Source organism: Nothobranchius furzeri, chromosome 16 (genome assembly GCF_043380555.1).
Source record: "Nothobranchius furzeri strain GRZ-AD chromosome 16, NfurGRZ-RIMD1, whole genome shotgun sequence".
NCBI classification, from domain to species: Eukaryota; Metazoa; Chordata; class Actinopteri; order Cyprinodontiformes; family Nothobranchiidae; genus Nothobranchius; species Nothobranchius furzeri.
Window position 1 is genome coordinate 49661257 of NC_091756.1, and position 24716 is coordinate 49685972.

Sequence of the window (24716 nt, forward strand, 5' to 3'; positions counted from 1 at the left end):
GCTGAATCACCACTATTACAGCATAAAAAATATTAAAGGTTTTTTAGGCGCTAAATATTTTTGTTCTTGGTGCTTTACCCACTATCAGACAATGAGTGGGCATCATTGTGCATGGTTTTGCAACAGAAACCTCGCTCATCACATGCGGCGATTGTAACAGGACATGCACAAATTTCATCTGTTTTCAAAAACACAAAACACCTGTTTACAGACCTCAAGCGGACAGGGCTGTTTCTCCTTACGAATTGCTTAAAAAATGCATGAGTTGTAAGCGTGTTTATTATATCGCTATGGGGAAAACCAATTCAGGCCACGTTTGTCCTACAACTAAATGCACCATCCGCAAACAACCAGCGGTCCATGGTCATCAGTGCTTTATTCAGCTTGAAAAAAAGGATGAAAGATTAACGGATAAAGTCATTTATTACGACACGGAAACATTTCAAGATCAGAATGGTGTGCATACACCGTTTTTGATCTGCGCAAAATCCGATTCAGGCGAGATTTGGGAAAAATATGGCATGGGGTGCATACAAGATTTCATCATGCAGATGAGGCGGCCTAAATTCAGCAATTTTACATTTATTGCTCACAACGCCAGAGGATTTGACTCCTATTTAATCCTGAGAGCCATGATCCAATTCAAAATTGTACATGAAAATATTCTCATGCAAGGCTGCAAGATCCAATGTTTTTCTGATCCAGATTTTGGCTTAAGATTTATAGATTTGTTAAGTTTTCTCATGATGAAACTAGCCAACCTCCCCATGGCCTTGGGATTTTCAGATTCATGCAAAGCCTTCTTTCCTAACAAGTTCTCTAGTGAGGAGAATTTGAACTACATCTGGGCTTATCCTCGGGTCTCCGATTTAGGCTTTGATCAAATGTCTACAGAGCAGAAAAATACATTTTTAGAATGGTACACCGAAGTGAGTAAGCAGCAGCTTTTTGATTTTAAGAAGGAAGCGGTGTTTTATTCCAGGAACGATGCCGAGATTCTCCGTAAAGCATGTGGAATTTTCAGAGAAGTTTTTTTTTTACTGAAACGGGGATCGATCCTTTAAAATCAGTGACCATCGTGCCCGTGTGCCTGCGTGTATTTAGATTAGATTTTCTAAAACCCAACACATTGGCCATCCCTTGTCCTCTCGATTATCGTACTCAACAAAAACCATATTCAACAGCGAGTATTGTGTGGTTGGAATGGTTTTCTCATCGTCAAAATGTAGAGATTCAGCACACTTTGAAACCATCATGAGATGATGAAAACAAATCCGGAGGTGAAGCAGTTTGTGCAGGAATTTGACCCCCCACCAGCTCCGCTTTCACCTCGCGAGACGCTGTTCGGCGGGAGGACATTCCCCGTGCGTCTCAGATATTTGGCTCAGAACCATGAAAAGATCAACTACATCGATTTTACAAGTCTCTATCCTTACGTAAATGCGACACAAAGTTACCCCGTCGGTCATCCACAAATTCATGTGAAAAATTTCAGAGATCCAAAAAGCTATTACGGTTTCATTAAAGCTGTGGAATGCCCACCCAGAAAACTGTTTTTCTCCTGTTCTACCTTTTTAAACAGCAAAGGGTAAACTGGTTTTCACACTCTGCCACACTTGCGCTGGGGAAAATAACCAGACAGACTCTTGCAAGCACAACTCAACTCAGCAAGCGCTAACGGGGGTTTGGGTCAGTGTTGAATTCAATGTCGCTCTGGACGTAGGCTACCATGTGGTGAAAATAATCGAGGTGTGGGATTTTGACAAAAGCAGCACAAATGTGTTTGCCGGTTATATTCACACGTTTCTGAAACACAAGCAACAAGCCTCTTGTTTTCCTGAAGGTGTGACCGACGATGAATCAAAAAGGAAATATGTTCAAGACTATGAACTTCATCAGGGGATACTTCACATTTGGTAAAAATTGAGTGTGATCCTGCTAAACGTTCCATTTCAAAATTATCTCTCAATTCATTGTGGGGAAAATTCGGACAGCGAAATGAAGTTGTACAAACCACATTCGTTAAAAATCCTGATCAATTTTTGACCTTTTGTTTTCAGATAAATACGAAGTTAAATTCTTCCACTTTATAACCTCTGAAGTGGTCCTGGTGCAGCACAGCTTGAGTGAGAGATGTGTGTCACCTCCTGGCAGGAGTAACAATCTCTTACAACAGCGCGTGCACGTCTCAAATCATTAAAAGAATTGACTAAATTGGAAAACCGTGTGCTCTATTTAGACACAGATTCCGTGAGTTATGCTGTAAAACCGGGCGAGTGTGTTCCCCCCACAGGATCGTTTCTGGGAGATCTGACTGATGAACTTGGAGGTGATTCCATTCAAGAGTTTGCATCATCGGGGCCCAAAAGCTACGTTTACAAAACCTGGGACCGCCAGCAGGTGATGTTAAAGGCTAAGGGTATCACTCAGTCTTTTATCTCATCTAATCAGATTAATTTTGACGGCGTGGCACAGCTGTTGGAGGGATACCTTGGTGGAGAGAGGGGGGAGTTTCTGCAGGTGCGTCAGGACACCATTGGGAGGGATAAAGCATAGCATAGCATAGTTTAATTATATAGCACGTTTAAAATGCAGCATGGGAGCTGCCCAAAGTGCTGCACAGGCTAAAACAAAACGCAACCATTACAAGGAGCTAAAACAAAGGATAAAAATCTCAATCAAAGGCAGGTAAAACATGATGAATCCTAAGAACACAATTAAAACAATGATACAATAAAACACTAAAACAAGTCACTGTCTAAAAGCCAAAGTGTAAAAGTGGGTCTTTAAACGAGATTTAAAAACCGCCAGAGACGGAGCCTGCCGAACTCCAGTGGGCAAAGAGTTCCAAAGCTTTGGGGCAGCATGCACAAATGCTCGATCCCCCAGCGATTTTAGTCTCATCCGTGGCGTGTACAGCAGCAAAAGGTCAGCCGACTTCAACGTGCGAGTGGGCACATATGGAGTGAGAAGGGCAGAGAGGTAGGGAGGTGCCAGGTCATTGAGTGCTTTAAAAACAAAAGTCAGTAACTTAAACTGCACTCTGAAAATGACAAGGAGCCAGTGAAGATGTGTCAAGACAGGGGTAATGTGGCTACGTCAGTGTGTACCCGTCAAGAACCGGGCAGCAGCGTTCTGAACAACCTGTGTTTAAAGAAGGGCTCACTCTCAAATGCTTCATTTGTGAAAAAGTTTTGTGTGGTTTTTGATAATCAGAGGTTATTTCCTGACGGAACAACTCTGCCTTGTGGTTATTAGATTAGTGAAAATGGAAACTCATTTTGATCCCAGACTGAAAGTCCCTTTCAGCGCTCTGATAGCAGGACCATCAGGCTGTTTGAAGACTGTTTTTGTAAAAAGTATTTTGGAAAATTGTCTGGAATGTATGACTGAAATGCCAAACAATATCTTTTTTTTTTTTTTTTTTACTTCTTATCAGAAAATTTATGATGATCTGAAACTTTGTAATAAAAATATTAGATTTTTTCAAGGTCTCCCTTCTTCATTCGATGACGATCAAATGTTTCCACCTGATTAAACTCATTTGATTATTTTAGATGATCTGATGCATCAGATGTCCAACCATCCAGAAGTGGTAAAATTATTCACTAAGTACAGACATCATTGGAATATGAGTGTTTTTTTTACTCACACAAAATATCTTTCATCAAGGGAAAAATAATAGATCAATCAGTCTAAACACTAGTTATTTAATTTTGTTTAAATATCCACAAGATAAATTGCAAATAACTGTTTTAGCAAATCAAATCTACCCTACTCAAAAAATATATTTTCTCGAGAGTTTCCAAGACACAACACAGGACCCTCACGGTTATTTAATAGTGGATTTGAAACCGGAAACACCCGAACGTCTAAGGCTGTGCAGCAGAGCACTTCCGGGTCAAATGCCGGTGGTATATTTGCCTAAAATAGAACAGTGTCGTCCAGGATAAAACACAATGCCAGGATTCTCAAGGCTTTGGTTCACATTAGCCCCAGAAACGTCACAAGTTCTTAAAAGACTGCTCGCTGGATGTTGTGCACGCTCTGTGCGAGATTGCTTTAAACGTGCTGAAAGGGAACATCCGGCTCTCTCCTCTCCAGTATAAGAAATTATCTAAAAACAAAACGCTCCTGCGGAAGTTGGCTGATAACAAAACTAGCTCTTTTAAAAGAAAAAGCTTTTAATGAGTCAAAAAGGCGGATTTCTGCCGATTCTCCTAGCAGTGGTTGCACCTCTACTAGGAAAAATAATCAGCGGTGTTATAAACAAATAGGAAATAATGGCTTCTCAAAAAATTTTCATGGTTACCCCTCAACAATTACACCGTCTCACAAAACCCATCATCAGAGACGTAGCAGAGGCGGATCTTCACGCGGATATGAAATTAACTATGCAGGAGATGGGACTAATGCCGTATGAGAAAATTAAGAAATACAACGCACTGCTACAGCGTTATCTTGCTCTGGCGAGAGCCGGATTACAACAGGATTTACAGATTGTGTCGTCCCCCCCCAACCCCCCACCCCACCCCACCGAACTCTGAATCAGCTGATACCGCTGCTGCTGCTGTGCCAGCTGATCAACCTGAAGCTGTCATTCAAGACGCGCTGCAGAATTTGCCGGCACGCAGCACGAGAAATGCAGAGTACCTGCTGAAAATGACACAATTTAATTGGAAACCAACGGGTGAATTTATATATAAAGGCGATGTGCAGAAAGGATCTCACATCCTTGACTTGGTTAAAAACATCACCAACCCATTAAAAAAAAAACAACCAGAACCAACAGGGTGGATTAATTTCCTAAAACCTCTGGTGGAGAAAAATGTCCCGTTATCAGCGGTGACAAACCCGCTCGCACGTCAGCAGATTACCCAACTCAGGAGCGAAGGGGGGTTACTTCCGGCTGCGGGTGAAAAAAAGAACAAGCAAATGCCCGGTCAGGAAATGGCCGGTATTTTAAAGAGGAGACACAAGAGAGAGATAATTTTATCTCCCAGTTGGAGCGATCAACCCGCTTTGGAGAAATGGATCCGCTTTTCCCCTTAAATGAATCACATGTTCAACTTTTTGTTTGTTCAATAAAACATTTATTCAAAACAAATTTCACAGTCCGTGACATTCTTTAAACATTTTGAGAGTACAGTTCATCTGTGTGAAATACAAATCATGGCATTTTATACAATTTCTATATTTTTTAACAAAATTATAAACCATAGCATCATTCATACATTTTTATGATATTTAGACAGAATTTGTTTGGGAGAAATCCAGCTTTATGGCATAGGAATAACATGTAGTGATGTCCGCAGCGGTCGGATGTCAAACTCTGCAGCTGGCCATCCTGATAATAAAATTCTCAGCATGGTTCTTTAGAAAATTCAGGATGGTTTTGGGATAATATACAAACTCTGGTGAAAATTCGTAAAAATCGAAATATGTCCCGAGGCCATCTTGCTCCACAGCTAACGCTAACCAATGTTCACCAGGTAATTGAGCCAGGTGGGTGTTTACCACAAAATAGGCCAGGAGCTGTATTTTTTTAGGGATTGTAGACAGCTGATCAGAGGCAATCACGCCCAAAAAAAGATGATCTCCCAGCAGGCTCGATAATATTCCATGCAGTTCATGATTATCCATCAATAATAATCAACCAGCACCTCTCTCTTTGAGTTTATCTCGAGAATGGATTCATAGCATGCATACGCATACAAATGAGTGTAGCCGTCTCTCTCAGCGGGGCGCCGAAGCGCATTTCCATTCTCAAGTTGCCATTAGCAACAGGAGACAAAGCCTCTACGTCATCCGCAGAGTTCAGATTGAAGGCAAACAATGTATAGCCTTGTTGATAATCTATCCTGTTAATCACAAGAGGCAAATCTTTCAAATGTCTGGAGGTGGCTGTAAACAGATTATAAAATTCTCTGACGGATGTTCTTTGATCAAAAGTCGGCTGGAATGCTTTTGATGGGATCTGTTTGCGTCTCTGCACAACGCAAGCTATTCCACATTCATGTGGCTAAAATTAAACGAAGAAAGGTCGCAGTGCCCAGAATAAGCTTCTTGATCCACTAATCCCAGTACTATATATTTAGGGATAGCTTTGAGAAAGAGGTTCTCCAGATTACATATCCTCGAATTTTGTGGAATGGAGTATGTTTTGACGGTAACACGTGAAAGGGGATACAAGGTGTTTGCTTTTAGTAAAGCAGATTCGTGACCCAAATGTACGGCGGGTGAAATATTAACTTTTTTCACATAAAACGAAGCACCCAGCAGTTTCAGCTTGTAGGTGGAGTCACGCACCCCTATGAGGCAGAAAGCATCGCTGGCTCTTGTCAGCTTAATTCTGAGAACAACTGAGTTTAAAAGAAGCCTTTCACAGAAAAATATGGAGTATGGAATATGGAATGGAGAGGCCCTATCAGGTCCACCACTCTGGAGCTTTCTGTAAAAATCGCTTGCTGATTAAGACCTCTATTGGGCCCATTATTTATAACGATGGAATCATGCACGCCTGCTGTGTCTTTGAAAAATAATCCGGTGCTGAACTGAGATTTCAAACTTTCTTCAGAATAGTTCAGCAGAGTTTCAATAACTGCGCGGTAGGGATGCATTGTGCTGGATTGAGAAATCAGGCGGTCGCCGAGGATCACGTCACATTGTGGGAAAATTGTGTTTATAGGATAATTAATCAGAGCAGTGGCCGCTCCATCAACCAGGGGAGTTCCATCATCATTGGTGATTTTCACACGTAAAAACAGCAGGGTGTCGTTTAAATCCAAATATTTTTCGCCATCCCCTGGGACAAAAAAATTCTACAGGTCCATTATTTGTCAGCACCGCTATGGGTAAAATTTCGCTGTAGATCTTATCTTCGATAGACAGTTGCGTCATAGGCACGGTGAAGAGGTCCAATTTGCTCAGTGTGCATTCTGATGATTTACTGTGAAGCAGTGACATGATTAGAAAATGTCGGAGCCTTGCTGTTGATACTTCTTCCTCTTTTGCCTGCGTTTTGTAACTGCGGCTTTTAAGCGCCAGTCGTTTCGTGAAGTAGATCCCTTTTCACGCCTGCCGGGGGGTCTTTTCCGGACTCGACTTGACAGAACCATGAGCTCTGACCCCTCCTGGGCATTAGACTCAGTGATTTTGCTGACGGCTCGCGTCAACATGTCTGACGCGATCCCGGTCAGAGCCTTTTTGAGATGCGGCTTCGCCAAAGCAAATCCTTTTTTAACAAAAGGTGATATAAATCTGAAGAGTCTTGAAAATATCGAACCAAAGCCGCGCCCATATAAATAAGGAACGCCGTATAAACCCGGGAGACCTTGACCAGCCTGAGTTACGTAATAATTAATAAATCGGTTGGGGTCATTTCTCTGCAGGTGATAAATCATTTTTCATTTGCAAGATGTATGCTGCACTGAGTAAAAGAACATAACTGACCCTCACCCCACTTCATGCATGTTATATTATTGTATTTCTCTGAAAGGAGTGAGCGGGCCTCAAATGAAGCCTCACCGTTGTTTTTCCGTATAAGAAGTGAATCGGCTCACTCTGATCAGATTTTATTTCAATATGAATGTTTTCTATATGATTCGTAGAGACGGGGATGTAATCCACAGGGTTAACATGAGTGATCGTGTACACAAAGGTACCTTCAACTTTCACCATATGTAATAATGGGGCATACACATCACCCACCAACTGCTCGGTCACTATGCCTGAATAACAATCAAACTGATATAGACCGCCGGTTAAATTGGGGTGGTGAGGCGCTGATTTGACCGGTTTATTGCTGGATGACGCTTCAGGTGTCAGCCACTCCTCCACATTAAAACCTAGCATACACACCAAAGGCGCTGCAAATCTAAATTCTATTTCATCACCAATCTGATATTTGAGAGTGGGATCGGGGGTTCTGAAAATGAGAAAGAAATCAGGATTAATCTTTCTCATAGCAGTCTCGCACTCGTTCGTAAGTAGTTGTAAATTTTTATAATATCCGGGACTAATCGGAGCTCTGTTGATTTTCTGAGGTTCGCTCATTCTTCGCCATTCGAAAAAAGCATGCTCGTATGGTAAATTAAACCAGGAGTGGGTATGGGTGATTTCTGTTAGCCCTACTTGCAACCTGCCTTTCAGATTGATGTGAGGCGCAAGATCGGTTCTGTAACTGGAAATTGTATTATTTTTAAATACATCGGTACTGGCGTTACAGGGCAATGTGATATAAAAACCCTCCTCCTGTCTCAGATCCATATTTTTTTATTATCTCTTTTTAAACGTCATGTAGGTCTGAGGCCTTAATCCAACTTGAAAATTTTTGGGGCCAGCCAAGCCACTTAACAAAAACTTGTCGCTCTCCTTGGAATGTCTGGCGATTTAAAACTTTTTCAATGTGAAAGGATCTCTCAGTCGATAGGTTTACTTTCTGCAACTCGGCTTCATAAAATGACCCTTCAATTTTTTCCCCATCAAAATCTTTGAGTTTATAAACCGGTGGCGAGCGATGAAGACGCTCATCCACTGTGAACAGTTCGTGTGTAAAACTGCTCATATTTTTGATCAAAAACACCTGAGTTTGGAAATTCTCATAACGTTACCCTTTTTAAACTCCATTTTCTTTGCAGGATTCAGTGAGGTGGCTTCGTAAAGGTTGCGAAACACCTGTCTTTGATTTTCCATGTTTACTTCAGCGGGGAACATTTTGATGGATGAGTGGTAGAGCCCTGCACGGGCCTAAAATCTGAGCCCGTGTCCGGCCCGGCCCGAGGGGGTGGAGCCCCAGCCCGACCCGGCCCGAAAAGGTTTTCAGGATTCTCTGGCCCGGCCCGAGCCCGACTTTTTTTTAACCAGCTAAATGAAAACAAAGTGCGTCAATCCTGACCAATGTGTTAAAAGACGTGCAGGATCCGATCAATTTTTTTCCCCTCGTTTACCATCACGGAGATGACGGCGCACTGGCTCTGGTGGTAATCAAGTTAAATTTGATCTCTTTCCAACAATTTTCACAAGAAAACAGAACAGTCGAAAGCAGGGCTTGAGTTGACCGGATAGTTCCAGAATAGAAAGAATTACCCCGACGCATGCAGACTGAAGTAAATCTGATCACAGCAGGCCTACAGATTAGCTTGTTTGCATTAGCAGTTTGAAGAGACGGAATCAGCTTAAGTGTTAAAACTGCTGATAATGTCAAAAAAGTGAATATCGTAAAATTTTTCTTTTTCAGCTATGTAAAGACATTCATGTTGCCGCTGACTGGGGTGACTGATCTTGCCTCTGTGACAGATTGTTGGTAGGAGAGCTTTGATCGCCACCATCTTCACTCGGTCCACCGTGTCTTCTGAAAACACCCAGTTAGACAGACGTAGAGGTTCCTCACCGGTGCTCTGGATGCCGAGGGTCTGCTGCTGCTGCTGTTGCACACCATCCTCCCGAGCAGGTTGAAGTGAAACCAGTGACGGGTCAGGGATTGATGTCTCTGAAGGATGCGGAGTATCAGGACTCACTGGAGTCTCGTCGATCCAGGGTCTGAATGGTACATTAGCAGAGACTGTCTCCGGAACCTCCATGATTGTGGGGAGCCGTGGGAAGTTATCCTCCGGAAAGCATGATAGTGGTGGCGGCGACGTGTGCCGCGGACTGCCGTTCTATTTCGGTGGTGATGAAGTGGCTAGCACCCAGCTTGGTTGTGGAGAAAAGCTGTCTGGGGTCCATAGTTCATCAAGGGTTGACTGAGTGTAGAAACCCATCATGCTGATGCACTATATCATCTGGGATGAAATGGTTTCTAGCTGAAAGCTCTTTATAACTAGTGATGGGGGGCGTGGTGTGACGATGCGACCGCCACTCCTCCTCCTCCTCCTCCTGAGGCAGAGCTTAGAATTCCAGCTTTTTTTGCACTGTCAGAATGTCTTCCCAGCAGCGGCTGGTACAAAAAGGTGAAGTGATACGATCTGCCACTTCATCGATTTTCTCACACCAGGACTCGAAAGGTACAACCTGGAAAAGGCGGTAAATACTGCATTCAGCATGCACATTTTCCAGCACAAAAGAGCTCCCATCCTCTCTCCACTGCCCATCCGCATCCTCCAGCCCCTCCCATGAAGCGCTGAAAGCTATCACAGCGTTCTGGATTTCATCCAGCGATGGAAGAGCTTGCGGCTTGTTGCGTTTGACAGCCGGACGAGGTCTCTCACAATCATCCTTGTACACGCTGCGTGGAACTGCGAGGTTGAGCACTACCCAGTCGTTATAGGAGAGAACTGCTGAATGTGATAAATATTGCTTGAGAGGTTCGTCCTCAGCCACATCATGGATTAGACACAGCTCCTTGGTAGCTGAACCGGTACCCAAAACTACCTGTATAGCTGTAAGGTTCCAGCGGCCATATTTGCTCCAAGGAATCTTTACCGCCAAAAGGAGGAAGCTGAACTCTACACATGTAGAACAGGGGCGGATTAAGGACTGAAGAACATCCGGGGCTTAACACACGCACACGTGACATGCACTAGTCAACATCATATATGTCTTGTACCACATAATTTTTATCTGAAGCTACATATTAAGCATTTTCAGGGCAGAGTATTGTTCCTGTTAGTGTTTAGTGTGAGATGATAGTAAACATTCCCTTTCTTTCTCCAACAACGTTACCTGATAGTAAGCTAACTTTAGGCAAACCAGCAGCACAACAAATATTTTCAAATAAGACTCACAAACCTGAGTCAACACCAGTTCATCAAAGCTGGGGTTCTGTCGCCGTACTTTTGGTCTAAAAAACGTCCTTATGTCCATCTTCACTCATGCGTTTCAGGCAGAGAGTAGAAGAAGCTGGCTGCTGAAGGGCTTCTTCTTCAGTGGTGGAGGCTCAGGCAGGCTGTATACAAACTACTGCCAGCGGCTCCCTCTCTGTTGGACTTTGGTACTGCATGATAGTCTAATGAGCTTTGAAAGAAACAGACGTACTGCATGTTACTTCCGCGATTTAGATCCGGGGCTTCCTCTGAAACATCCGGGGCTTCAGCCCAAGTAGTCGGGCCTAACGCCGCCCCTGATGTAGAATATAGATTTGCGGGGAGCACCACCCCCTGCAGGCATCTGATGGATCGCTATGGATTTTTCACAGAGCAAGGTCTGTGATAGCGGCGACGGCGTGTCCACGCTCTCCTCTTTCACCTCCTTCTTCTCTCGGATAGAGGTTGAAGCATTGGTTGTAGACACTTCATCCATCTTCTCTTGCTTCACCATTTTCTTAGAGACATTTCTTCGGCCTTTCACCATTCTGACACATTCTCAGTCTGTCCCCTGAAATGGATCAGAGCTTTTGAAGAGGCAAGCAGGGTTGGAGGGAGGGATATGGGGTATTACATATGAAAGGGAGGGGCTGTGGGAACTGTGGGGTGAGGTATCCTAACACAAAAGAGTTATCAATCTTAACTCAAAGCAGATCATCAATATACATCTCGACAGAAGGGGACTACAATCAATAATTTCATGGGTCATTACGCAACAGTCATCAATTCATTTGTTGACATACAGTATGGGGCCATTAAAGGTCATATCACAAAAGGTCATAAAACAATACACCTGTCAAGTTTGACGTAAGGTGGTTTGGGGGAAAGGTCATAAAGGTCAAAGAACAATAGACCTGTCAAAAATTGTGACGAAGGGTGGTTTCTTCATCTCTCTCTGATAATGTTCCACTAGCCTGTGCTACTTCAAACAGCTGAAACAGCTTCCTGAGCGCAGCTGCCATTTAGATGGGGAAATGTATCATTCTGCTTTGAACACGGGTCGAAACAAAGTTGTTCTCCGGTTCCTGAAGCTCGGAGCTGTCAGAAAATTCAGGCCCTCAGGGAAAAACTGCACGTGTTTACCTCATTTACTGTTAAACTGAGCAAAGAACGATGCTCTGCTGAATGAAAAAAAAGGTTGTTTTCTCCTCATATAGACATTGCATCAGGAATCCAATGAGTGCACGGTGAAAATGAAGAACCCTTATAGTAGGCACTCTAAATGTAAATGTGTTCATTTAGGTCCAGCAACAAATGCATATATAACCTGAATGTTTCTTTCACAACAACCTGCTAACAACCAGAGTCTGGTTTTGTAACCAAAAGTGATCCAAGCTTTTTAGGTAACATTTCAATGCTGCATAATTTCTTGCTTGAATCCTGTTTTAGAAGGACGTTTTATCTGAGACAGTGTTATTCATCAGCACAATGTAAACACAGAAGGCATCTGCATTCTCTGGTGATTTTGCAGCTAATGCAAACAAGCTAATCTGTAGGCCTGCTGTGATCAGATTTACTTCTAGTTAGTCTCGCAAAGCAGAGGTTTACTGACAAGTGTGTAATAATTGGTCTTTTGAAATATGATTGGCTTTTCTGAGATTCACATGGTTCACAGATTAACATGGAAGTATTCTTCAACCCCTATATTCTGCATTAGCCTCTGAAAGAAAATCGATAGGTAAACTCTCAGGCCAGATAAAGCCAGTCTCTATCCACATCACACTGGTTTGCATTCATTACCTTACCAGTCTGAATATCATGAATTTTAATGAGTAAGATTTCATATCCTACCATTTTCTGCCCCTCACTCCTCTGAGTAACTTCCACTTCCTGAAACAGGAGCGCCAGAGCTTTTTCTACAGAGATTGACTCACAAAGCATTCATTCATACTAGGGACCGCTGCAGAGATATTGAAATTAAAAAGTATGCCAACTTTAAACTCATTTATCTTCTTTAACCAGCTTGATAGAAACAAAGACAACTTCCTTTAACCCCTTCACATTAAGAGCTTCAGTCAACGTCTCTGTGCTGAAATCAGCATTGGTGACCAGATCCCATCTTGCCAAATGTGGGACAGAGTCCACTCAGTGTGGGACAATGTGAAATTCCAATGCAACGAGATGAAGTAAAAAAAATTCCAATGCAACGAGATGAAGTAAAAAAATTCCAATGCATCGAGATGAAGTTAAAAAAAACTGTTCTAGCTCTAACACCACTGGTAAATTATGATTATCGTAATTTATTTCAGGTACTATATATTATATTTTGATTCAATTTGAACAAGGAAACAGCAAAGCTTTCATACTGTTCTACAGTTCCTCTCCTGGCACCACAGCTTAACTCAAGCACTTTGGACCTTCTACAGTGGCCCTGAATAACTTTAACTAACATTATTTTAAACCATCAACTCATTTTAATAATATAGATATGCCCACAATAGAAAATGCAGGTTTAAGCAGTTATTTAGAGTTTTCATTGAATATTTTCCACAACAGAATTGCAGCAGACTTCTCCACGCTCTTTTACCCCGTCCACGTGCTCGGATGCGCTCATGACATCACAGGCCACAGGCCGCCCGTGTGCTCAATCATGTCTACATTCCTAAGAAAGTGTGCAACGAATGCGGCCAGGCTTGGGTGGGCGGAGTCAAGCAGATGCTAATGTGTAAGCGCAAAAGACTCTGTCAGCCTCACTGAACAGCTTTAACCCACGAGTCCTTATTCAGACAGTGTTTTCTCATCTGTGCTCTGGCATTTCTGTTTTGATGGTTCGTGGCGCACTCTACACGCTACGGACCTACATTAAAGTACTGCCTCACGTAATGTGGGACTTCTGGTCACCCTAACATTGTAGTCCCCTCCACCCTCTTAAAAGCACATAAAACTGAATGCTGGTTGCATCATGTTTTTATCCTGCAGACTAATCAGCCCTCTCCCTTCTCGTTTACTTATTATACAGCAGATGATGAACTGTTTGTTTAGAGTTTTTCAACAATAAAAACAGCGAGGAAGTAAATGTGATTATGTAAAACCATTAATAAACTACTAATACTACCTAAACAAGATAACTGATTAATTTCAGTGATAATGACTGGCTCAGGCAGAGAGAGAGAGAGAGAGACAGAGAGAGAGAGAGAGTGTGTGTGTGTGTGTGTGTGTGTGTGTGAGAGAGAGAGAGAGAGAGAGAGAGAGCAGTTGTTATCTGTATCCACATGAGTCATGAAACTGAAGAAACACACAGTTTTGTTTGAACTGAAAAGTTTAATGTCATTGTGTTCTCCCTGCCTGAATGTTTTGTTTCTGCAGTTCCCGATGATCAATGAGTTCGGCGAGGACACTAACTCCTACTGCTCCTTTGAGAGTAAAGACACAGCGCTGCTGCAGTCAGAAAATGGCAACTTGCACCAAAGAGTCAACGTCCTCACCCACGAGGTATCCGTTCAGTACAAGCGGGAATATGAAGCAGAACAAAATCTAATTTTACATATTAAATTACATAAAAGAAACCCTTTATCACACTTTTTTCCATGTTGAAATTTCTTCTTTCATTAAAATTAATTTAATTAAATTTGGGCCAATAAACATTTGGAATTAAACGATTTAAGCTTCTTTCTGGGGACAAACACTGAAACAGAGGATGAGATGGAAGTTTTATTTCTAAAATGCTGAGAAACTGGAAAAAACTGTCCCAAGATATGGCTAAATCTTGAGTAAAAGCTAAAGAAAATGTAGACGGTTTCATATAAGTAGGAGTGCATGCAGAACAGAGATAATATTCCTGTTCTTTGTGACTCCAGTATACTTCTATGATTGTGTGACCAAGCGCAGGAGGAAATGAGACCCGTCTGATACAGGAAGACCGTGGTGAAGCTGGTGGCAGCAGTAAGGAAATGCTAAGGAGCATCAGAGATGATTAGACTCTCACGCAGTGTTGTCACGGTGTGAAAATTTAACCTCATGGTTATTGTGACCAAAATTATCAGTTTTCAGTATTATCGCGGTATTTTTTTAAACATGTTACATTATCAGATAATTAAATAAACCCTGTATATCAGGAAAATATTGTCCTCAGTTTGTGTCTAAATTTTGCCAATATTTTTTTGGAATTATGTTGTTTATTTGTTTACATTTCCCCCTTTAGTCTTTAAAATACCAATATTTGCCCATAATTTCTTATTTTTTGCCTGTTTGTCATCATTTTATAAATATTAGATTAGATTATACTCAGTACTCAAGTAGCCTTCTTATCAGATACTTTTTTTTTAAACCCTTACTTGAGTAATAAACCCTATATCAGGAAAATATTATCCTCGGTTTGTGTCCTTCCAGTGAGTTTTGCAGATATGGGAAAATGTCATCAGGCAGTAATCATTGTTAAATTCATAATTATTCTCGGAGAGAGACCAACTCTTATCTGCCCCTGGGAGCCCCGTAATGCTTCATTTCAATATGGGGGTGTCCGCGACACGGTTTATATGCAGGTAGCGGCGCTGCGGCTGCTTTATATAGCGACTCGTTGCATTCTCCCTCAACCCAAATCCTCGGATTATGCATTTTAGCTAAAACGTTGATGCTAACTTGCCTTGCGTTGACTGTAGAGTTTTGGGTGATGATCACGCAGATGTGTCATGAGATTTGAAGCGATGCTGCCTTTCACAGACACTTTTTCTGCACGTGCTGCAAACAGGATGGCCATCTTCTATCAACTGTCCCTTGGCATTCTTCAAATATCCAAAACATGCCCATACTTCTCACTTTGTCTTCTTTGAGGGATAATGAATGTCCTGAGCATTGCCGTCTCCTCCTTTGGTCATTATTTCAGCTTTAGCTTCAAGAAAGTTTTGAAAGTGCGTATGTGCCGCCGGCAGATGATACGGTGGCTGGTAAGGGTCACTGCGCCTACAACGCAGCCACGGTAATCCACTGAGATAATATATATATTTTTTAAAAAAGATGGTTATTATTATTGTCAACTTTTTTACCGGGGTTTACGCTACACCGGTTACCGTGACAACCCTACTCTCACGTGGAGGTAATGTGTGTGTAAGGGTGGGGGGTTGACACCTGATATTCATAGTGATAAAATGTGCTACAGCTCACTGAGCATGCTCTGTTGGGACAAGGCTACTGGAGCAGGACAATCACACACACACACACACACACACACACACACACACACACACACACACACACACACACACACACACAAACACTTGTCGTTTGTGTGGAGTTGTGACCTGTGGTATTTTACCGTTGTATTGATTCTTCTTCTCATTGAACTTGTCTCTGGTAAACACACCGACTTCACCTTTAGTTTGTTCAACTGAAACCTCAGAAGGTCCTTAAATCAAACTCATCAAACTGAAGATTAGATGATGGTATTATCTGAACCGGGAGATGGCTGCAATGTGGTTCCATAATGTAATTAAACATGTTACACCAACAAAGCTGGCATGAATGCCAGTTCTATTCCTTTTCCTGTAAAAATGTCTCCTGTAACAAGATCTTGGTAGATTTCGGTGAGGATGAATGCTGCTGCTCTGAGTGAGAACATTTTGGGTAAGCCGTTTCACCAATGAGTAATGGGAAATATGTATTTACCTGTCTGGTCTGGGAGTAAATTCAGTGACTGAAGATGCAAAGTCTGGTACGAATCCAGGAGTCACCCAGTAGTAATGAGGTCTACAGTCTGCAGCGATGCGGGCGTTGTACCGGTCTGTCTTGGTGAAGAGAGAGCTGAACCGGAAAGCAAAGCTCTCGATTTACCGGTGATCTACATTCCTAACCTCACCTATGGTCACGAGCTTTGGGTAGTGACCGAAACAATGAGACCGTGGGTACAAGTGGCTGAAATGAGTTTTTACCGCAGGATATCTGGGCTCTGCCTTAGAGATAGGGTGAGGAGCTCAGTCATCTGGAAGAGGCTCAAAATAGACCCGCTGCTCCTCCATATCAAGAGGAGCCTGTTGAGGTGGCTCGGGCATCTAGTTAAGATGCCTTCTGGATGCCTCCCTGGTGAGACACATCCAGCCAGGAGGAGACCTAAAGGAAGACCCAGGACACGTGGGAGGGACTATGTCTCTCGGCTGACCAGGAAACACCTTTGGATTCCCATGGAGGAGCTGGTCCAAGTGGCTGGGAGGAGGAATTCTGGGCCTCTCTCTTTAGGCCACTGCCCCGCGACTCGACCCCGGATAAGCGGAGGAAATTGGATGATGGATGGATGCACACATACCAAAACAATACAAAGGTCTATAGAGGTAAAGACAACAGAAAATATAATATTCACTTCAGTTCCTTATCTTGAGAACCTGCAGCTCTTCACAGAAACATTAGCTTTCAAGTCTTGTTTTCTTCCACCAGTTGTTAGAAGCAACTTAACGAGTAAAAACTAAAAATTCATTCTCCAGAATAAAAACTCAAGATGTTTTCTGTCTGTATCTCCTAATGGAGACATAGCTGAGGAGCTTTTTTCTTTCCCAAGACCATCTACACGTTGGTGCCAGTTTTTCTGCAGTCATATGTTTCCATAAACACTCTGAAAAGCAGCAGGCAGCGATATATGCCTTTTTCCTTGCTGACTGTTTATCTCACTCCCTTGCTGATGCTCCCACTCTCTTTCTCTGTTGTCTAAAGTGACCATGTTTTTTCACATCCTTTAATAAGAAGCTCTTGGCCTCAACTGCATTAAAAGTCCTATTTTGCTCAGTGTGGTGAGTGCCGCTGCCATCAGATCTGTCAAGTAATTACATGTGGCTTTCTGCCACAATCTTCTAATACCACACAAAAAGAATACTAAATCTGCAGCGCATCAAGAAATCCTCTTTTTTTTAACAAGAACAAGTGCTGCTTTGCATGAGCTGAGGTCTCAGATTTCCAGTGTCCTAATTTTACTTGGTAATAAAACTGGAGGGACACATTTGATGACTCTCACAATACGAGTTTTTTTTGGCCTTCTTTTTCTTTGTTAGGAAGTTTGAGACAGAGAAGTGGAAAATGTGTCAGGTCTTAAGTGTGTGTGTGTGTGTGTGTGTGTGTGTGTGTTTCTTTTTCTGTCTCTCTTCAGCTTCAGAAGAGAAAAGAAAGGGAGGAGCAGCTGGAGGAAGTGATCCAGGCCTATGAGAAGATCCACATGGAGAAAAACAACCTCCAGAGGGATCTCGACAAGATGGTCAGAGGCCTAACAGGCTTTGCTGCTATTTGCTTTGGAATATTTTACAGGGCTCAGTAATGACTGTTGGTTGGCAAATAAATAGTTAAAAAATACGATTCTACAAAGCTGTGATACTTAATTTTCAGCGCTGGGTCTGCCTTTAATGATCCTGAGTTTCTGCTTGTCAAAGAACTTCACAGATAGACTAACAGTTTTGACTAACAGCAGCTGAGCTTCACCTGGATGATGGAGCTTATCATCTTATCTATAATGCTAATTGTCTTCACGTGCTTGTCTCCAAGATGTTTTGGTTATGATCCAGATGTCATGGACACAACAGAGTGATAAAAGGTAGATGGACCAGAATATGGAGAGTTGACCACATGGATCACTCCACCTTTTGTTGGTCAAGAATCGTCACCTCAGATTTAGAGAAAAGGAACTACAAAAACATAGCCTGGCAAGCCAGAATAAATAAATGTATTATTTAGTCTGGCAATGCTCCATTGACGGCTCTCGGTTGTGGGGCGGGTTCTACCGTTGTCTTTCAAATGATCTCCGCATTCCACTGGACAATGAATGTGACATACTCTTGTTTCACTCTGTTGTATCATCCCACCCACCAGGCATATAGAGTGCCCTGATTGGCCCACAAAGCAGATAAAGCTCTGTGATTTGTTCACTAAGCAGATAGAGCACTATGATTGGCCCACCATTATGGACCAATCACAGCTCTTTATGTGTTTGAAACCCCTCTAGAGCTTTGTGATTGGCTAGCCAGAGTCCTGGTAGGAGCTACGGAGGTTACAATGGAGCGTGCCTAGACCAAACGTTGCAAAGCAAGAATTTGGTCTAGTTCACTAGGCTAACAAAAACAACCAAATTACATATGATTTAAAAACTAATTAGGTTAAAGGTTGAATTTGAAACAATTTAACAAAAAGCTATGTTAAAAAACTAAATACCCTCACTGGGTATTTAGAGGTGTGCAGAATGAAGGTATAGCATTTCGTTTTAAATAAAAGTAATAAAATATTTATTTAGATAGGTACAACACTGTGTTAATGTTTACATCTACTCGCCAATAGAGGGCACCATTGAGGGTTGCCAAACACTATGCTCAGCTCAGTGACGCTGACACTGTGGAAAATCTGCCCATCAAGCAGCTGCTTCTGAGCCTAGAAGATGTTCCAACGTAAAATACTGTTGTAAAATAAACGTATTAGTAGAAATTAGTCCTTATCCTGTGAGATTTGTTTCTGGACATGGTGTTGGCTGGTCACTTCACGTATCTGAAGTGAACCTGATATCCAACCTGACAGAAATGTTGTTCTTTTGTTGCAACTACAACCTCTACACACTAGATGTCGCTTTGGTGTTTATGCTCCACATTCAACCTTTAATTGATAATTCAGTAAAAAAAAAATGTTTTGGAAATCCAGTTATGGTTCAGACTCATTCTTGATCTCTAATGTTAAAGTACAAGGACCTGTCTGACTTATTATCACATAATTCAACACATGTAGTTAATAGGATGATGAAATATTCCTCTGAGGGATGCCAGTAACAGGGAATAATTTATTCAGAGTTTGGAACAAAACACATTGACCTCTAAAATCAGAAAATATTTATTTTCCAAGAAAATTCTTCATTTATAGATCAGAATGAAACTAACTTTCAGTGAATTTCTTATTTTGCCAAAGTAATTCTGGAAAGAGGAAATCTACTTTAGGCAATCCATTTAAGTGGAGTTCTCCCCGTTCAAATGTGCCAGATGTGGTCATTTAAAAACTCCAATTAACTTTCCTTTGTGTATCATTTTGTTGGTAGAAACTGTGAGAGACTCGTTTTTATTGAGTGATAACAAATCTCAAGCAGGCAAAGCCGTCCAAACGAACAGATTGGCTGGCTGGACTTCTCCATAGGTGCCCTCTGTGGTAATAATCCATCTCACCCGACAGACAAGTTGTCGGCAGCTTCGTCCACTCAGAGGAACAAGAGTATGAAGGTGCTGGAGCTGCCAAGAACCTTTAGAAGGACTTCATCAGCAGAGTGGCACTTGAGCTTCAACTATCCAATCCTTCTCCCACTAACCAACATAATACAGAGTTGTAGGGATTAAAAGTGGTTTTATTGTCATTGGTGATCCCAGATTTACTTCATGATGTCACAAACAAGTCACGTTTGTCTGTAGCATATAGTGATTTCCGAGTTGCTGCATACTGTAAGATCACCACGTGTGTGGTCTGTCATTCGTTAGAAAATCAGTAGACTATTTAAAAATCCTGCTGTGTGATCCAGGCTTAACATCAATAAGCCTGGGAGAGCATCATAACTGAAGTAATGAGCAAAGTCTGACAAAGTGGGAGCAGTAGGTAGTAATCACTAACATTCTGTCAAATATGAAAGTTCATAATAAAACATGAAGAAAAGGAAAAATAAACAGACCCAAATAACTCAGAAATATGAACATTACATTGTTATCTTTATGTAGATGATACTTAACCGTACATAAAACCTAAACTTCACAGCTTTTCAGAGTCAAACGTGCCTCACAAAAGCTTGTCTTTTTGACCAATCATAGATGGGCCTGCATGTTTGTAAAATCATTAATTGTTGCCGTTTTCTATACTGCAGATTCTCAAGGATAAACCTGAGCCTTTCACTCATGTAGTAGTCAAGGCCTCCATCACCTGAGTTCGGTTTGAAGCACTGCATCTGAGACAAAAAGACCTAAACAATCCTAGAAGTTGATTTCCCACCTTCTAAACCTTCTAAAGTCATAACAGGTTTAACAGAACCTTACAGCTTTGCAGAGTAGTACTATGTTTAAACTGTGCATACTCAGGGGGTTTCAGGCTATCTCTGTAGTTTTATAGCTACTAAATGAAATAATGCAACATTTATGGCCAAATAAAAAAAAGGAAAATTAATAACTGCATCAACTTTCTTTAAGATTTAGACCAACCTCCCTTCTTTCAAAGGTTTTCAGCCAATCTGCTGAAATAAATCAGAACCAGTTAAATCTTTGAATCTTTAAATGCTCTAACATCTCAAACTTCAGAGTTCATATATAGACCTTCTTTGAATCAGTAAATCATCCTATTGGAAGATGAACAGTCACATTAATCACTTTGATTGAGACAGACTGTGTGGGACACGTGTCAAAAGGATATGCGATCATGTAAAAATCTCCCTATTTCATGTCTTAATGGTTTGATATCTCTGATTAGATGTTCTGTATTGCCTCTAATGCAACACCTACAGTGCTGTTTAGCAGCTGATGAGCTGTATTTTGACCTGCACCAGGATCCAGCTCTTACAGATGGAACCGTCGCTGCAAATGCCACTAATACAGATGAGTGAAATTTCACAGCCACAAGTGCAAAGATAATAACTGTACTTTGCTTTCATCTTAGCTGTAAGGCTGCCAGGAAAGGCAGATTTTATCTTTAGTAAGTATTTGATACCCCAGTGTTTTGAAACTAAACATTGTGTGTTTTCAGACCAACCTGGTGGAGAAACACGTTGAGCGGATCCTGGGACTGGAGTCGGCTCTGAGGCAGAGGGACGAGTCCCTGCAGAAGATCAACATGCAGCTGCACAGCAAAGACATGCAGTACCTGCAGCTGCACGCAGGCCCTGACAAACACAGTGAGCAGATTAACACTTCTGTGCATTTATTGAACTCATTTTAATGATCACACAGCATTACAGTACCAGAGGATAGTTGCAGCTCTGCCTTGGTGAAGCAAGTCACTTACTTAACACTAACGTGGGTTTAATTATGGTTAAATGTTTCCAGATTAAAGAAAGAAAATTGCAGCAGTGAGTATCAGCAGAATTTAAAGAGACAATGCGTAGTTTATACCTTTAAACTCTGGAAATATCCATAAAAATGTTGTTGAAAATGAATGAAACGCAGACAGTGGAAAATATTGGTGACTTTGCAACATATAACCATAACAACGGTTTTGAATACATGAGTGCAGGTCTATGTTTCAGGGGGATGCCATATTAGACGCAATGTTTTCTTCTTTCTATCAACTGTTCCCCCACCCTCTACAGGAAGCTTAAATGAAGAGCTTCATGTACATACTGAACGCTGGCAGCTAGGTGTAACTATAGGAGGATCTTTTTGGCTTTGTAGCTAGAGCAAATATTGCCTGCTATCAATACACAACACACACTTTCACAAGAGTTTACAGGTGAAATCCACTAAATATAAACACTTTAACACCTACAGAGAGGAGGTTTAGAAAAAAGCTTAATATGTAGATAAACCTGTATGAGCTCTGGGATGACAGAAAATGGTCCAATTCACCGTTTTTATTTTTATTATTTTTTTTTTTTTTACAAATCTGCTGAAGAGACATTTATTCCATTTTGATAAAAAGCCCAGGGTCCTCATTTATCAAGCTTGCTTACGCACAAAACGGGGTCGGAAAACTGCGTAAGCAACTTTCCACGCAAACTTTGGGATTTATGAAAGAAAACTTAGCGGAAAAATGTGCGCAACTTTAAGTTGACTAAGGACCTGGCTTACGCACACTTTGGACATGGAGAGCACCTGCAGTGCTGCTGCTGAGAAGGATACAATTATGAAATCCTGCAGCATTATCACTTGTACCGCATTGTTTTCACACAGAACAAGACCCCCCACACGCACACACATGCGCTCGTACACACACATGCGCGCACACTCACACACACAACCTGAAGCACAGAATACGGAATGCAGAATATCAGCGGGGGGACAGATTGAGACACAATGTCATGTGTCTGTGACAGTGTGTGTGTCCTGTCACTGTGACCCAATTGATCATTGTACAGTGGAGATCTGTTTGGCTGACTGGTTAGCATGAGTGACTTTCACCTGGGAGTCTGGGGATCGAATCCCAATTGGACCATATTTTTTAATATCCGCCACAGATCTCTCTAAAGAACTCAGCATTGACGGCTTCAGTAACACGGTGCCACTCTGTGGATTTTCTCTTATTTGTTTTGCAAAAGTACTTCCTTTCATTTCTCCACCTCACCCACAGGTACCTCAACTTCTGCGAAATTGTGCTTTCTTGATCTGCCTTGATCGCGGAGCGCCGCAACAGCTGGCTTATGTATATGCATGATATCCACAAGGCACTTTGCATTGACTATTTATGGCAGTAGGTGGGCATGCTGAGGGCGGGATGTGACTAAAATGCAGCTGAGAAACATTCTCGTAAGTCTCCGATTTATGAAGCGGAGATTGCGAGCAGCTGTGCGTACTCCATGTTTGATTTATGGCAGTAAGTGGGCATGCTGAGGGCGGGATGTGACTAAAATGCAGCTGAGAAACATTCTCGTAAGTCTCCGATTTATGAAGCGGAGATTGCGAGCAGCTGTGCGTACTCCATGTTTGATAGATCACAAACCTACTTGGTGTTAGCACATTTTTTTTTTGCTGAGCTTAAGTATGGTTTTAGTAAGGGGTCTACGCCGTGTTTGATAAATGAGACCCCTGGACTTATGAAAATGAAAGGAAAGAATTTAATTGATTTTAGCAAATGGCTGCACTGTAAGTCCCACTGTGACTGAAAATCTGGGCAAGTCTTCATTTGTTTGCTTATTTATTTATTAATTCATGGTTCTAATGATCGCAGGTTGAGACACCTGAATCAGAAAGTGAAAACATTATGATTCTGTGGATGTAAAAATACGACGATGAAAGTTTTTAAAAACATCTTTTCTAATTATCTCTTTCGTATTTTGCGGTCCTTTATGGAGGAAATCCCAATAAAACTCCAAAATATATATATCCCCGGGCCGAACAATCAACCACACAGCAAGAACGATCCATGTGCATCGCCAAATCCTCCTCCAAGCGTGCTAAACAATTGTGCTAAGACACTCCCAGGGATTTTGAACCCTAATGGCCATTCGTTGGTAAGGTGATGTCTTACTCGAACACAAAAATAATGCGTGCTTGCAGTGATTTAGGTTTGTATTGCCCCCTACCGACATGGAAGGTACACACCATCACTTCAGGAAAAGTTTAAAGAGGTCATCTTGTTCGTCAAATTTATGGAACAAAAACAAACAAACCTGGTTTATATCTTTATAGCAAATGTCAAAAATATGATCAACATTACTATAATTAAAATAAGAAGATATAGAGTTAAGTGTGCAGCTGGTTATGCTGTTGCTTTGCAGTGAGAAGGTTGCTTGTTTGAATCCCAGATGTGCAGGGGCGTTTCCAGGTGGTAGTTTGTAGTACAGCAAGATTTGGACAAGCAACTGCCTGGCAACCCCAATGATGTTCTTGCCCCATATATATATATCTTAAAGACAACCTGTGTGGACGTTTGGTTCTGTTTGAAAACTCATTATTTATGTAAGCGCTTGTAATTATCATTCATTCTGGCTCTAAGATCATTTATTGTGGAGTGATTAATGCTGAAAATTTGTATTATTCGTCCTACTGCCTCCATCTGCACCACCAAATGATCTGTATTGTGAGTAGACTGTCCAAAAAAACATGTGAAAACCCAAAAGACAAAATGTGACTGAGGAAATCCTGCACACAGAGCAGAACAGTTTGATCCAGGCCTGCTACTCCAAAGCCCTTTTCAGACTGACATTCTGGAACATTTGCGGACAATTCAATCCGGTTTTTAATCGGAACTGTGTTTTCAGACACACCACTTTTGTACCGGAACTTGTCCTTTCGGCTGCGTTCACACAGCAGGGAAAAGTTCCAGATGTCTGACGGCGGCGGGGGG

The 24716-nt window shown here is 41.8% G+C and overlaps 1 protein-coding gene across 3 annotated transcripts in view; it reads left to right on the top strand.

The window, feature by feature from the left end:
• Window positions 1–24716, top strand: part of tbkbp1 (TBK1 binding protein 1) — a 331337-nt gene that overhangs the window by 80381 nt on the left and 226240 nt on the right. For 2 of the 3 annotated variants that reach the window (XM_054749384.2, XM_054749385.2), the window contains exons 3-5: window positions 14109–14234; window positions 17869–17973; window positions 21462–21609. In XM_054749384.2, the coding sequence (XP_054605359.2) occupies window positions 14109–14234; window positions 17869–17973; window positions 21462–21609 (379 nt within the window). Of the gene's footprint in view, window positions 1–14108; window positions 14235–16329; window positions 17063–17868; window positions 17974–21461; window positions 21610–24716 lie in introns of those variants that run through there. The other variant, XM_070545774.1, reaches the window with a different exon arrangement.